The following is a 16,671-nucleotide window of genomic DNA, read 5'->3' on the forward strand; positions in this document are numbered from 1 at the left end:
GACTATATTTTACTAAAAAGTAAATAAATGATTTAACATTATTTATTTCTTTACTGAAAATATTTTCTCGTTTGGTATTATTACCAAATAATTGAAAATTAATCTCATTTAAATTATTTCTATATTTTTATTTTGTCGTCCTATTTTTGGAAGGTTCGGAACAGGTTATGTTGTGTTTTTATTATTACTGCAATTTCGTCAGCTCTGATTCCATCGAATCATGTTTTATTTTTATCCTCTACTACTACCTTCCACCCTAAAACCTCTTCATTTTTAACCCATATCTATGCCCCACCAAACACATCACAAATCATTTAATTACTTCATTCACAAACAAACCCAACAACTACACCAATATTAAATAAAAATAGAAAAATATTTATATTCAAGTTTTTTCCTTCTAAATTATAATAAATAAATAAAATTAAACATTTAATTATTAATATTATTATAGTATTTTTTAAAAACATACATACATATATAATTTAATTATTTTTTTTTTGAAAAGGTAAATTAATTTTACAACAATGTTTAAGAATAATATATTTGGTAATTATTTAAAAAATAATGTATATGCAATATGATAATCTTTTATTAGACGTAATTTACATTATTGATATTTAATTAAATTTTATATTTATTAATAAAAAATATGATTTTAAGATTTAAATATGTATTTATGTTAATTTATTTTGTAGAATATTGTAAATTTTTATAACTCGACGCGACATATAAGTCTCTATATTTTCTTTTAAAAAAGATTTGATTTAATATAATTTTTTTTTCATTTAATCATGAAAAAAATTTATATTAATAGTTTTGACAGTATGATTATGTAAAAAAATACTAGTCTGTCTATTTAGATATTATAAAACGAATATATAAAGATGGAGCGGAAAGAGCGAAATAGAATATAAATATTATTTTATTATTTGAACATTTTATAAAATGATGGAATGAGATAAAATATATTTTATTCTATAAATTTAGTTCCATTTAATTTTGTTTCATTTAATCATTTTTCTTTTTAAATTAATCATTAATAAAACTTAAAATGTTCCATTAATTCAAACCTATCCTTATACTATTTTAAAAAAATATTTCAATTTTCAATAAACTAAAATGAGAAACTTTCATAAATTTTTCTATTTTAAAAACCAAGAAAAATGGTTTTAGAATATTTATTACTACCATTTTTTATAAATTACTAATACTTGGACAAACTTGGTACGAAATAAAGAGAAATGAGAAAGTAATGAACGGCTGAGATCATGCGAACCCGCATAGATCAAAGGTCGTCATAGTTTTAGAAACGTAGACTGCGAAGCTGGTTATATTTGTGAATTCACTGACCCCAATATGTAGTTTTGTGTTTGTTATTACTTGCAACAACACTCAAGTCTCTTCTGCTTTACATTTTACTATTTTGTTTCTCTCTCTCTCTCTGAGTCTTTCTGTCTCTGTCTTTCTCTTTCTCTCTCTAACTCTCTCTCTTACTCTACTACCTGACTCAAAATTCTCTTGTTTTATCGTTTTCCTTTAGCAGATCTCACTCTTTTCCTGCGGATCGGACTACAATATGTCTCCACTCTGATCACACCAAACTAACTACCTCCGCCGCGATGGGTCAGTGTTACGGCAAGACTATTCCCGGCGCCGGTAACGATAACGATAACGATAACCACCATGGCCAAAACACAACCACTATAATTGCCAACACCGACTTTCATCACTCTCCGTTACCGTCTTCCGCCAACGGGGTTCCGTCTGTGAAAACTACTCCAGCTCGGTCCTCCTCGCACGCTAGTCCGTGGCCTAGTCCTTATCCTCATGGCGTGAACCCGAGTCCTTCGCCAGCTAGAGCGTCCACGCCGAGGAGATTCTTCCGGCGGCCGTTTCCACCACCTTCTCCGGCGAAGCATATAAGGGAGTCGTTGGCGAAGAGGCTGGGGAAGGGGAAGCCGAAGGAGGGACCGATACCGGAGGAGCGTGGCGTGGAAGTGGATTCGCAGTCGCTTGATAAGAGCTTTGGGTATAGTAAGAATTTTGGAGCTAAGTATGAGTTAGGGAAAGAAGTGGGACGAGGGCATTTTGGTCATACTTGTTCTGCTAGGGCAAAGAAAGGTGATCTCAAAGACCAACCCGTTGCTGTTAAGATCATTTCCAAGTCCAAGGTAAACCATTTGCTTCAATTCAATTTCAATTTCTCTTGATGTTAGGTTTTTTTGATTCTCTTTGATTCTCTATCTGTATGTATATTGATTGCATGAAAAGTTGATTGTGATTACTCTGTATTACTGTGATGGCATTTGGAAAATTCCGGTTGATCTTTGCCCGGTTTGTTTCAAGGAATCTATGAGATTCTTAGGCTATTGCTATTTGCCATGTAGTTTTGATATGTATTGTTCTTAACATGATTTGTTTGTACGTGGTAATTGAATTATGTGAACGGATTGTAAAATTGTTTGACATCGCGTTATGAAGTTTCCTGCCACATTGGAGTTCTGATATTTGTAACCCATATTATATCAGCAGCATATTCTAAAATTTATTGATTTTGCCGGTTGCTGTCAAGCGTAGAATATCAATATCATCAAGGAACGGACATAGAAATATATGGAACATCCTATAGTAGTGTGCTTCAGAAAATTTGTCTGTGATCGAGTATGTTTTAGCTGTCTTCCAGTCTCGATTCGGTAGACCACACTTGGTCTGTAGTGGCGCAAATGATAACGGTAATCTCACGTGCAAAGTCCCGAGCTACAACTCTATGAAAACAAAACCACACGTGAAGTTGAAAACTTGAATTGACGTCGTGATGTATTGACAAGTTTCTTCTTTTCTTCACATCATATTTCTCTCTTTGCATCACACTCACAACTAATCTTTAACGAGAAGAGTGTGAAGCATATTTTTTGCCGTCAATGGAACACGTTTCCTTATTGGATTTGCAAAAATATCAATTTAGTCTTTTCACGTTTACTAACATATAGAATGTTTTATTATCAAATGAAACCACGGTTTATTTTTCTGGTTTTTACTTTTATGAAAACACAAAAGAACTGTTTAATGCAGAGACTCAAAACAGAGAAAATTTTAATAGGGATCCGAATCAAAACTTACCACTTTTACAAGATGAGAAATCAAAACTGGTTTTTGATTTTACATATATGTATTATGGCTGTCAATATTTGCATGCTATTTTGTCGTTTGCATATTACTCATATTACTCATCTTCCGAATATCTTCAATTAATTCCTAGAACCGTTAGGGGAATGTATATTTTGTCGTTTGCATAGTACTCATCTTCCAAAGATCTTCATTTAATTTCTAGAACTGTTAGGGAAATGTATGTTTTGTCGTTTGAATATTACTCATATTCCAAATATCTAGGATCGTTAAGGGAATGTATATTTTGTCGTTTGCATATTACTCATCTTCCAAAGATCTTCATTTAATTTCTAGAACCGTTAGGGGAATGTATGTGTTGTCGTTTGCATATTACTCGTATTCCGAATATGTAGGACCGTTAAGGGAATGTATATTTTGTCGTTTGCATATTACTCATCTTCCAAAGATCTTCATTTAATTTCGAGAACCGTTAGGAGGATGTATGTTTTGTCGTTTTCATATTACTCATCTTCCAAATATCTAGGACCGTTAAGATAATGTATATTTTGTCGTTTGTGTATTACACATCTTCCAAAGATCTTCAGTTAATTTCTAGAACTGTTTGACGAATGCATGTTTTGTTGTTTGCATATACTGATCTACCGAATATCTAGACCCATTATGTGAATGTATATTTTGTCGTTTGCATGTTACTCTTCTGAGTATCTTCATTTAAAATCGTTAGCGGAATTTATATTTTGTCGTTTGCATGGTTTCTTTCTATTTTACCTCCACGTACAGAGACACAATGGTTAAACACATTTATGCATGTAACGGGTTACAGAATCGATTCCTGCAGGAGTATTCTTTTTAAAATATCCACTGTTTAGGCATTCCCTCGAAAATAGCAAAGTGCCTCTTGCTGGAATCGTACTCGGTCTCGCATGTCTTGTTTCCAAGAGGATCATTACCGTTGCGCCACAACTAACATTAACAATACTATCACACAAATTGTATTATAAACTAAATAATTTACGCAGTTTGAGCATATTACTTACCTTTTTTGCCCCCTCATAGAATTTGTTTGAGAATATTACTTACCTAGTTTGTCCATCTTGTACATTACGAAACATATGTTTGAGAATGTCTTTAATCACAATGGCTATTTGGTCCTAATTCGTCTTATGATATATGCAACTGTAATCACTATCATATCGCATAATAATTCAGGAAGTCAGACTTTATAAACTATATTAATTCTTAATATTTATGATATGTTAAATAAAGTTTTTGCCGGATCTTAATTAGCTTGATTTGGCAGATGACCACAGCAATAGCAATTGAAGATGTTCGAAGGGAAGTGAAGTTGTTGAAGGCTCTGTCAGGCCATAAGCATCTTATCAAATTTCACGATGCTTGTGAGGATGCCAATAATGTCTACATAGTTATGGAGTATGTCATTTTTATCTTATTTTCAGAATCAGCTATAATTAATGAGACTTTGGTGCAGGATTAGCGAACTGAACCATTCTTATGTTTCTGTTGTACATTTTTTGACAGAGGATACTTTAGGTGTAGTTCTAGTTGAACATGCGTTTTCTAATTGTGGTATCCTCATATAAATGATGTTCATAATTTTATTTTCTTATCAGATTGTGTGAAGGTGGGGAGCTTCTTGACCGAATTTTGTCAAGGTTAGTTTTTCCTAGGATACTTGTGATTTTAACTCAATATACACTCTTTTAGTTTGATTGAAAAACGTTCTTTTCTCTTCCAGAGGAGGAAGGTATACCGAGGAGGATGCAAAAGCTATTGTTTTGCAGATTCTAAGTGTAGCTGCCTTTTGTCATCTTCAAGGTGTCGTGCATCGTGACCTGAAGCCTGAGGTTTGTTAATTAAATCTTCTTACCTATAACAACATGTAGCATCTAGCTCTCATTTAAATGTTGGTGCTTAATTATATCTGAATAATAATGTAGGAAAATTTTGATAATTCATTTGTCCGGTTTCGATTTTACAGAATTTCCTCTTCACTTCAAGAAGTGAAGATGCTGATATGAAGCTTATTGATTTTGGTCTGTCTGACTTCATTAGGCCAGGTTATAAATAAAGGGATTCTCAATTTTCATTTCCATGCGAGTTTAAATTATCTACTCTTCCTCTAAATAGGTTATTGGAGAATGCTGCTTCTTTTCATGCATACTTGATTAGTTGTCTGTGGATATAAATAAACTGAATTTTTTTGTTTGTCCATACAGAGGAGCGGTTGAATGACATTGTTGGGAGTGCATATTATGTTGCACCTGAGGTCCTTCACAGGTCTTACAGTGTGGAAGCAGATATATGGAGTATTGGTGTTATCACCTTCATCTTGTTATGTGGAAGTCGTCCATTCTGGGCGCGAACAGAATCTGGAATCTTTCGTACAGTTCTCAGAGCTGATCCTAACTTCGATGATTTACCTTGGCCATCTGTGTCTCCAGAAGCCAAGGACTTTGTTAAAAGGCTCCTTAACAAGGACTATCGAAAAAGAATGACGGCTGCTCAAGCTCTAAGTAAGTTTTCCTATCAATTTAAAAGACTAGTAAAGCCGATGTTATATGCCGCATAATGCTTCTTATTGATCATCAAAGAATAACATCTTAGATTATTGTTATAATTGTTATAAACTCAATAAATGCACCCATCTTGTTGGTTGCGGAGATTTATGTTATGGTAGGTGGATCAATATTACTCACTAGGTTCTATTAGTAATAGGTATTGTTGTGGTAAGTGGTAAAAATATCATTGCAAATTGAATTTTTAAAGCTAATTAATGCACACTTGTGTGGTTGCAGCTCACCCTTGGTTGAGGGATGAAAGCCGTCCCATCCCTTTAGATATACTGATTTATAAGTTGGTGAAATCTTATCTTCATGCAACACCATTTAAACGAGCAGCAGTGAAGGTATTATTTATTTCATTTCCTGGAAGAATAATATGCTTACACTGATATGAATTAATTTGCTATTATTCACTGTTTACAATATTTGAATATCGGAAAAAATAATAAAGCGATATCTTTTATTTTAAAGTGAAGATGTAACCGACCCTACCACCATAATGTGTGCACATTTATTTCGTGACAGTTAGTTGATGTTGATTTATTTATTTACTGCACTAGATTCTTACTCAACTTTTCACTTAATTTATCCAGGCTCTTTCAAAAGCATTGACAGAGGATCAGCTAGTGTATCTTCGAGCACAGTTCAGATTGTTGGAACCAAATAGAGACGGGCATGTCTCCCTCGACAACTTTAAAATGGTTAGTTTCTGCTTCACTGTTAAATTTTCTGGTCTTGTAATGGTGAACAAAAAGTTAAAATTTTCTGTGCTGTCTGAGTCAGAAGATTTTCATTCATAAGCAGAACTTGTTCATTATGCATACATTTTTTTTTCCTTCAATTTGTACCTACGTGTAACTTTTGACCATTCATCATTATGAAATAGTTTAATATTGAGCTTTGTACAGGCTCTTGCACGCCATGCAACTGAAGCCATGAGGGAATCAAGGGTTCTTGACATCATACATACGGTGAGTCGTTACTCTTACATCGTATGCATGGACATATTTCACTCTTGATTTGACCAAACATACTTATCTCTTGCTTTGTTAATTAATTTTATAGATGGAACCGCTTGCCTATAGAAAGATGGATTTCGAAGAATTTTGTGCAGCTGCAACGAGTACATATCAGCTGGAGGCACTTGATAGGTGGGAAGATATTGCCTGCACTGCATTTGAGCATTTCGAGAGTGAGGGAAACCGTGTGATATCGATCGAAGAATTAGCAAGAGTAAGTTCTCTAATTTCTCTTCCTAACATAATAATGGACGCCATCATTTTTCGGTTTGACTAGGGTATACAGTTATGCGGTTATTAATTATATTGCTAATATGGCTGCAGGAGCTAAATCTTGGTCCTTCGGCGTATTCAGTTCTGAGAGATTGGATTCGAAATACTGACGGAAAGCTTAGTTTACTTGGATATACAAAATTTTTGCATGGAGTGACTCTGCGGAGTTCTGTACCAAGACCTCGTCAGTCTTGAGCTCTTTATTTATTTAGCACATAAAGATGGGAGAAAAAGATTTATAGGTTCATTTATAGATTTATAAGGATTATTTTTTACTTTGGATTTCTCTTTCGGGTGGTGAAAAGTGGAATGTGTATAAATGAATGATGTGTTGGAAATATGAGAAATGTTGAGTAAATTTCATGTTACAGTCCCATCCTGGTGCCATATTTTGCAGATAACGTGTTCCATAGGTTTGAGCCCATACATATTTGCATGTGTTTGTTTTTGCGTTGAAAACCACCTCAAGACCTCAACACACGACGAAGATGAAGCTGCATGTGCTTGTTTTTGCGTTAGACGCACAACAAAGTTGAAGCTGCAATTTCCAGCTTCTCACATGGCGAAACTTTGGGACACACTATCAAACATAATATTCATTTGTTTGAGAATTTTAAAAATGAATAACAACTCCAAGTTAAATTGTTCGGTATCAATATTGTTTTTCATTACAATTTTTTGAAAATTAAAACTACATGACTTAACTAGGGTGACCCTTTTGGGAAGTTTGCATCTTATGGCACCATATTTTTTAGTAGCAAATTAGTATACATTGAAGTCTATTTAGGTGTTAGTGACACACTAACCATCATTTAACAACCATTAAGCTTTTTAATGGTAGTATTAGTGAAAGGATAAGATTGATTGAGGTTTTATGATAAAGATGTTGGCAATTAACACGGCTCAACATCAACAATTGGTTGTTGAAGTGTCAAGAAGAAATGCTAGTTCACTATAGTTATTGACTGCACCATTTTCAAAGACTTGAAATAGTGGGATAGAACAACATGGTTTCATCAAGGGATTTTTTTTGACCCTATCCATAGACATGAAGGATTTGTAAGGTTTGCAATATAGTAATATTTGAATCATTCGATTAAGATTAGAAGTTTGTAGAATTCAATATAGGTTATGATGATCTTAACCAAATCATTTAGATGAAGCTGATCGTGTGCAGTCAGCTTTAGAGTGATTGTACCGTCCATAAACTTAGAAGTTACAAAATTTCATATAAATTTTAAGAAGTATGCTATTTTTACCATTTTTTTCCATACACCATATTTACACAAAAATAAATAAATAAAACATCTACATTATATGTATTTATTGTAAATTTATCATTTCCCAAATTTCAATGATAACACGCTATCAATCATATTTGAATCATTCGATTAAGATTAGACATGTTTCAGAATTTAATCATTTTGATCAACTAATTTAGATGGAGTTGATTGTGTGCGGTCAACTTAGAGTGATTGTATTATTTGTAGACTTGAACGTTCTAACTTAGAGTGATTGCATTGTCTATAGAAAAATAATATAGATTTTGATGATCTTGATGAAGTTGATTGTGTGCGATAAACTTAGAGTGATTGCATTGTTTATAGACAAATAATGTAGATTTTGATAATCATGATAAATAATTTTGATGAAATTGATTGTGTGCGATAAATTTAGAGAGATTGTATTGTCTATAAAAAAAAATATAGATTTTGATAATCTTGATTAGATAATCCAGATGATGCCGATGGTTTGCAATCACTTTAGAGCGATTGCAATTCATAGACTACGTAAGGAAATTGAATTGAATGACTAAAAAAAAAGGAAGAAACTTTGTTTGGCCCTACATTTATGTGATTTCCTTCTTTTCAATTATTTCATTTTTCCAAAATGAGTAGTGCACCAATTAGTCCAATTCCATCAAATGGCAACAAATTCTTCCAAAAAGAAAAAAAAAAGGAAAAGAGAAAGCATCTATTTTTACTTTCATTCATTGCTTAACTATTATTACAATTTCCTAACAAGTTACAATAGCAACAACTAATTAACATTTCTGTCGTCATCATCTTCATCATCATCCCTCAACTAACAATTAAGAAGAATTTACATCACCACCACCACCACCTAATCAAAAGTTAATCGAGTCTCAAAAGCCAAAGCATCCACCATGATGAAGAGACTTTTCTCTATCAATCAAACCTCTAATGTTTCTGAACTCTTCAACATGACAAGGAATTGTTATCGTCCCTTTCTGATCAAATCCATATTCTTCCTCAGCTTCTTTCAGAAGCTGCATGAAAAGTGGATGATTGAAGTAAATCACAGGCACAACGAATCTCTGTTGATCTTCTTCACCTTGACCCACTTTGATCGCAAGAAACCCTTTCGGCACACCTTGCTTCTTCCCATGCAGAAGAAACCCTTTCACGCTTTTCTCACCGCTTCCCATCTCTGCAACAAAAAGAACCAAGTTTTATGTTTCTGTCTGTGTTGGGTTTGGGTGTTTAAGTAGAAAATCTCAGAGGAAAACGAGGTAATAGAGCCAAGGTTTTTGCATATCATAATAATAACTGAGACAAAAACAAAAACATAAACATGGGAAATGTATTTGAAACGCGAAGGGTTTGTAGGGATATATACGACAACTGTGTTGTGTTATTTGTTGACACTGATTACTTTGATGGATTCTACACCGTTGGATCTTAATCACATTTTTTTGTGTTTTTGTGGATGCACTATTTATGTTAGTGGGTTGGAATCTGATGCAACCTTGACCTTTATAATGTCACTTTATTACACCCGTACGATCAAGGACAGATGTGGTAATCACGTGGCTCTCTTTCTCTTTCTCTTTCTCTTACTCTTTCTTTAAAGAGTATTGTATGTATATTATTCAATTTGCGTGCCCAAATTTCATACGTTAAAAAGTGAGTAAATAATAAGCGACTAGAGTTCCAACAATAAATATTTAATTAATTTATCATTCTATGTTTTAATAATATATTTATTAGTTTACTTTAATCTAAATTTTACTATTTCATATGTTTCCAACATAAATATTATTTTCATTCCATAATATTTATTTTGATAAACCATATGTTTTATTTTACATAAATTAATCACTATATTTTATTTTTATGTAATAATAATAAAGTCATACTAAATTAGATTGATTTAAATTAGATTTTTTTTATATGAGTTGTCCAAATTGAATTAAACCACAAATCGATCAATATTACACAATAAACACCTTTAATTCAGGTTATCAACTAAGCAAATTTAACAGAATTATTAATATATTTTTTAATCTATATAAAGTAATTAACTAGTTCACATATGAATATGAATTTAATTACACCGATCTAGTATATAAATTAATTTTTTATATATTTTTGGTTTCCAATTAAATTTATATTTTATTATGTTATTGTTAATTTATAGAATAGGTTCTTTATCAAAGAATACATTGTATGTAGTCATGGTCGAAACTCAAAACAAGACTAAAAAAATCTTTCACTAATTTTTATATAAAAATATAACATTTTTTTTTATATATTTAAAATTTTAAGATCAAATTATATATATATATATATATATATATATATATATATATATATATATATATATATATATATATATATATATATATATATATATATATATTAATTAGATATTATGTTGGATTCTACGGCTCATCATGAAGACAAACTTTGAGGAATTTATAAATTATTTATTAAAGAGATTATTTCATTTTGACATTGAAAGCTATACTTAATATTACGTGGAATATCAAATGATTCTAACACCCTAGATTTAAAGTATAATTTATTAAATATTAGAAAAATACGAAGATAAAAATTAGGGTGTCACGTTGTCAAAACACTCAATTTTAATTTTAAGGTAGGATTTTAATTCAAAAATATAACATAAGTAATTAGTTCAAAACAACTTAGAAGACATAGAAAAAAGTATTCTTATCCCGATGTTACAATATCATAACAAAATCGAAATGAATACTAAAAAGTTGACAAAAGTTACGACGAACATAAAACATAAATAAACTATTAAAGAGGCCAACCACACCATCCTTCCTAGAACAACAACTATCACTCCTCAGTCTCAATTTGAGAAATATCTGCATAAAGGTATAAATATAGAAAAATAAAGACAAGAAAGGAGTGATAATACATTCTATAAATTAAATGGTATATAAACAACAAAGATAGTACATAACAAACATATTTAGTCAACACAAATGTACGATATGCATATCACCACAATTGTTATGCATAAAAGTATAAAAGTTACACCTTCATACTTTTCACCACAATTGTTATTAAGGATCATAATGGAAAATATATTAATAAAATAAAATAAAATAAAATACAGACTCCTAAATATCACCTATTACTTCGGTTGATTGAGTATCCAAGATAATACCATGATACGAAAGGTATATTTTATAGTAGTGACTCTAATTGCCAACACTGACGATTAAGGCTAACTCTGGTCATTTCGAACCTAAGATATATCATACACCGGTTCTTCGAACCTAAACATAATTCACATTAATCACTGCCTCAACGAAATCAATCTGTGAGTTTTATTAATAATGATAAGAGTATAAATATAGTTAAAATTGGTAAAGTCGAACCTTGGAGAGTAATTGCAAATAATTGTAAATAATTGCAAATATAATTACAGAGAATCAAACTTAATTACAAAGAGAATATTATATTCTATCACATCTCCACAGTCAAAGCGGGAGGTTCACGGACACTTAGACTGATTCTAAAATCATCAAAAAGAACTTGAGGTAGACCTTTGGTGAAAATGTTAGCACTCTAGTGACAAGAAGGAACACGAAGAACGTGTGCTTGGCCCTGCACAACCTTTTCCCGAACAAAGTGAATATCCATCTCAATATGTTTTATACGTTGACGCTGCAAGGGTTGTCAAAAAGGTAGATGGAACTAACATTATCACAGTACATCAAAGTCGCTTGAGAAAGTGGGTAATGAAGCTCCAAGAGAAGGATGTGAAGCCAACAAGATTCAAAAACTACATTAGCAACACCCATGTACTCAACTTCTGTAATGGAGTGAGAAAGTGTGGGTTGTCGTTTGGAAGAGCTGGAAATGAGAGATTGTCACAAAGAAACACACAATAGCCAGAGGTGGAACGACATGTGTCAGGACATCCACCCCAATCAACATGAGTATAGGAGATACAATTTTCAAAAGGGGACGAATATAGATGCAAACCATACTTTAGGGTGTCTTGAACTTACCGCAAGATGCGTTTAAGGGAAAACATGTGGTCGGTGTGTAAGACCCTAATTTTGATCCTAAGATCCCTCATACCATCTCATCAATTTGCATTGGCTTTGGGATCACAACTTGGTATCATCCTCACCCCTCATTCATTGGATTTTAATTGGGAGATATCACCAAGCACATTTGTAATTGTATCATACTTTTACTAACCAAAATACCAAAAGTATGTCTAGTATAATGTTGTTTCTTTTGTAGGTAGTGTGTGCATCCACCCGTGCCTCATCAAGCTCATATATAGGGTTTGAGACCCTCAGTGCAAAAGATCAAGTTATAAAAGGTTCATATTGGTTCTAAGCATCATATATGGATCCCATTGTTCTTTATTTGTCATTTTGGTCAAGATTTCATCAAGAGTTTGAAGCTTGCTTGTCATGGAAGCCCTAATTCATCTGGGTATCTTGTGTCCCTTCCTCAACAAGTTTCTTCAATATCTGGTCAAAGATATCAACTTATACTCCATTTTACTTCATCATAAACATATATGATCCTCTATGAGTCTCTAAGAGCAAAGGAACTTCAAGTTTGCAAGTTGGTTCAAGGAGGTTGACCAGAAAAGTCAACTGGTCAAATCTAGGGTTCCCTAGACCCTATCTCCTACAATTTTTGTCTTATGAAAATGATTCAAAGAGAAACTTTACTCTTTATGACATTCCAAACAAACTTAATGTTGGCATCAAGGGCTAATTGTGCTTGGAAAGTCATTTGTTATGGTGAATGATTATAGGTCATTTTGTCTGTGCCCTAGATAGAAGGCCAACTTCCAAGAATCATAACTTGCTTAATTTGTATGATATGAATACCATCCAAGTTTCATGATCAATTTCAAGATGTCTTATACAACTTTTATTCTTTTAGAAAGGTCAAATTTCACTTACAATGGCATGTACCAAGAGGAAACATTATAGGTCATTTTGGACCATCATCATTGAACAAGCAATTTTCCTCAACTTCTAAAATCCATAACTCCCTCATGAAAGATTCAAATGGTGTAAAATGTGTGACCAAATTGAATAATATTTAAATATTTACAACTTTGAAGAAGGAACCAAAGTCATTTGAAGCTCATAGCAAAAGTTATTTAAGGTGGAAAAAAGGGTCATTTGTCTTTTAACTTAGAAAATTTTCAACTATGTTTGATTCCTCCAACTTCCACACCAAAATTCATCATGATCCAAGCTCCAAATGAAAACAGTTTCAACATCAATCTTGTTCCCCTTCATGCTAGCTTTCTAAAGAGTCCAAGATCATGACATTTGGATAAAATTTGAGGGACTTGCACATGGGTACATTGCACGACCCTATTTGGAAAACTTTGTACTCAACTTTGAACCAATATTGCATGGATTCATGAAATGATTTCATCATCAAATGTGCACGAATTTGGTCCTTTTGCAATCATCATTTGGGCCTTAATGCATTCCTATGCACCCATTCACACAAGTTACTATTTTTGACCAATTTTTGAATTGGTGTGGAAATGAACTCACAAGGCTATAAATACATGCCCATTGCCTCAGAATTGAGGACCCTTGCCCAAGATTTGATCTGTAAATCCCCCAAACCTCCATTGATATAATACCTTGAGGATTTCATTTGAAATCAAGCTTTGGATCTCATTCTATTTTGGAACTGAAACGCCAAGGATTCATAGCCTTTTGCATTCAAATCATCTCCTGCAAGCAAGTAGAAGCAAGGCCAAGTGAATTGAAATTGAGGTTGAGCTTCATCATTGCAAACAGAAGATGAAATTTCTCAAACTTTCCTTCTTCGATTCTCCCTCAATTCTACATCATTTCACTTAATTTTTGGTTGGATAAAGTCCTACCAATGTAGGCACAAGATTGAGTTGCTTTGAGGTCAAATCGAAGCATCTTAGTTCATCCACCTCATTTTTCAATTCCACATATCTCTTTTTTGTATAGTGAGAATTGGAAGAAATGGAGGTAAGATTCGTGCTCCCCTTGATTTTCTCTTTAAAACCATATGTGGATCTTTAATTTTGGTGAACTTTTTGGTTGGACCAATTCGGTGGAGGTCACCGGAGAAGATGATCGAAGCTAGGGCTCCGGTGGTGTGCTGGTAGTACCCAAACCATCTGATCCTTGCCCACGTTCTAATCCTGACCCTTGGTTCTGATTACCATCCATGTGCACGCTTTGACTTTGGTCCATTGTGGAATGCATGCGCGTGGCCATCAGATCTGCCACCTCAATTAATGAGGGAGATCTGATGACCCTTGTTTTTTCTATTTTCTTTATTTTTCTGATTAATAGTATAATTAACTCATTTTTATAAAATTCATAGTAATTTCATTTTTAATCCAAAAAATATGAGACTTTCACCAAAAATCTTTAAATAATTCTCTTCTCCATATTTTGAATTAAAATAATTTGTTTGGATTAGATTTGATATTTTTTGTGAATTTATTAGTTTTTGACTTGTTTTTAATTAATTTTAAATCTTTATGACTTTTCAAAAATTCCCAAATTTTTTGTCTAAGGTTCTTTGACCTTGTTTGACCTAGGATAAATCCCTTGGTCATTTATTTGGTGATTTGAAGGGATTTGAGGTTTTTCCCCTTTTAAAATGCATTTTTATTCATTTAAAATTGATTTTAATTTGATTAATTGTGAAATAATGTGTTGAGCTATTTGGTTGACTTTGTGTTGTTTCATCTTCTGTTTAGCCTTGATCATGGTTGATTTGAACTTCCATTTGATCAATACTATTGGATTTAAGGGGTTAATGAAGTATAAACTTCATCCCTCAAAATGAATGGACAATATTGATCAGATGAAATTCCTCCCTTGGTCAATTTGGGTTTCCATTTCCCTTTACCTTCATCTCCATCTCTCTTCTTCCCCAATCCTTTATTGACCAATGACTTCTCAAATAATCAAAGGCTAGTTGATTCACCAATGACCTTGTGTCAGATGAATCAACATGAGCTTGATTGAGATAGGTCCATCCCTTTTTATTATTATTTTTGTGTGTGGTATGGTTTAGGAGTTTGGTTCTTTGTACCATACCTCAAGCATGCATTAACATAAATATTTTTATTGCCCGACCTCAGATAGTTGTGACTTCTACATAAGTCCAATTACGATTGCTTAACATAGAGCTAAATTTTGACCCAAAGACAACATTTTTGTAAGTGAGTTTGTAAGTCTCCCATTTCTTATGGCATTGTGTGAAGACTTAACCTTTTTTCCATTTATGAGAGCTAATGGCATACTTGTTAATTTATCCAAGTTGGAGCCCTTCTCATAGATGATGTCTTGGTTCATGTTTTAATGCTTGAGAGTTTATGGTTGAGTGTTCTCCAAAGAATGACTTAAACAACGGTTTCCTTCACTAACATCTGACTAACATTTCTTTATTGTTGCTTTATATTTAATGTCATTTACTTAATGCAATTTAAAATTTAGTACTTTTATCATTCATTGCCATTTACATTTCATGCAAGATTTTTATGTTTCAGTCATTTTTATTTTGCTCACTTGAGCCATATCTTTGTGCCTGTATATATTGTGTGCTTGTAATTTTGTTATTTTTGTGGTCTTATGACCTTAAAATACCTAATAATAACAAAAACCCTAAAAATATGTTGTTGGACCTCTGCCCTTAACTTGATCTGAAATTTTGGACTTAGAGTAGGCAACATCCATATGCTTTGAAGGACTTGGCCAATGCCATTATTTGAGACTAATTTATCTTAGCCAATGCCATTCATCTGAGACAAGTCTTGAGAGCCTCACTGGTTTATCTGTTATTTTGTCTCTGTACTTATGCTGTTATCTTGATCTTATTTTTCATATCTAATGATTGTTTCTATGAGTTTGCCACAAGGAATATTTCATCTGATACATTTGAAGACACTAGAGATTGCTTGCTTATGGAGTGATTGCTTGGATCTTGGCGATCTTTATTTGATGCCTTTGATATTCATATTAATTGCTTGGATGCTTATGCTTGTTTCTTGCTCAAAAGTTCAAAGGAAATGGGTTTCTATCTGACATTCTTATCTTGTGGATTGCATCCAATTGGTCAGATCTTTTCAACTCTAAACTTTTAAATTTTTGTCTAGGATAGTCCTTTCATCTCCTCTTTTCCTTCTTTAATTTTAAAATCTCTCCCACATTTCAAAACCTTCTTTGTTTGTGTTTTCAACTTAGACTTATTTTAATAAATAGAAACTTTGGCCTTATGCCATTGACTTTTAAAACATTTTCTTAATCAAACTTGTGAATAAACTTAATCATATTGACTTAACTTTCAAAAAGAACTAAAAACCTAATCTAATTCTTTGACCATTTTGTGCCTTTTTCT

At 32.7% G+C, this 16,671-nt stretch overlaps 2 protein-coding genes across 2 annotated transcripts; one reads left to right on the top strand and one right to left on the bottom strand.

Moving 5' to 3' along the window:
• The first annotated feature begins 1,384 nt into the window (after positions 1–1,384).
• LOC127132076 (CDPK-related kinase 3) lies at positions 1,385–7,382 on the top strand. The gene is made up of 11 exons (XM_051060946.1): positions 1,385–2,174; positions 4,433–4,563; positions 4,764–4,805; positions 4,889–4,997; positions 5,132–5,210; positions 5,370–5,666; positions 5,949–6,058; positions 6,308–6,415; positions 6,623–6,685; positions 6,780–6,947; positions 7,058–7,382. The coding sequence occupies exons 1-11, from the start codon at positions 1,623–1,625 to the stop codon at positions 7,199–7,201; spliced, it is 1,803 nt and encodes a 600-aa protein (XP_050916903.1). The 5' UTR covers positions 1,385–1,622; the 3' UTR covers positions 7,202–7,382.
• Positions 7,383–8,964: 1,582 nt separating this feature from the next.
• LOC127132077 (auxin-responsive protein SAUR32) lies at positions 8,965–9,714 on the bottom strand. Its single transcript, XM_051060947.1, has one exon. The coding sequence runs from the start codon at positions 9,453–9,455 to the stop codon at positions 9,153–9,155; it is 303 nt and encodes a 100-aa protein (XP_050916904.1). The 5' UTR covers positions 9,456–9,714; the 3' UTR covers positions 8,965–9,152.
• Between the last annotated feature and the right edge of the window lie 6,957 nt (positions 9,715–16,671).

The sequence above is a fragment of the Lathyrus oleraceus genome, chromosome 3 (assembly GCF_024323335.1).
Source record: "Lathyrus oleraceus cultivar Zhongwan6 chromosome 3, CAAS_Psat_ZW6_1.0, whole genome shotgun sequence".
Lineage (NCBI taxonomy): Eukaryota > Viridiplantae > Streptophyta > Magnoliopsida > Fabales > Fabaceae > Lathyrus > Lathyrus oleraceus.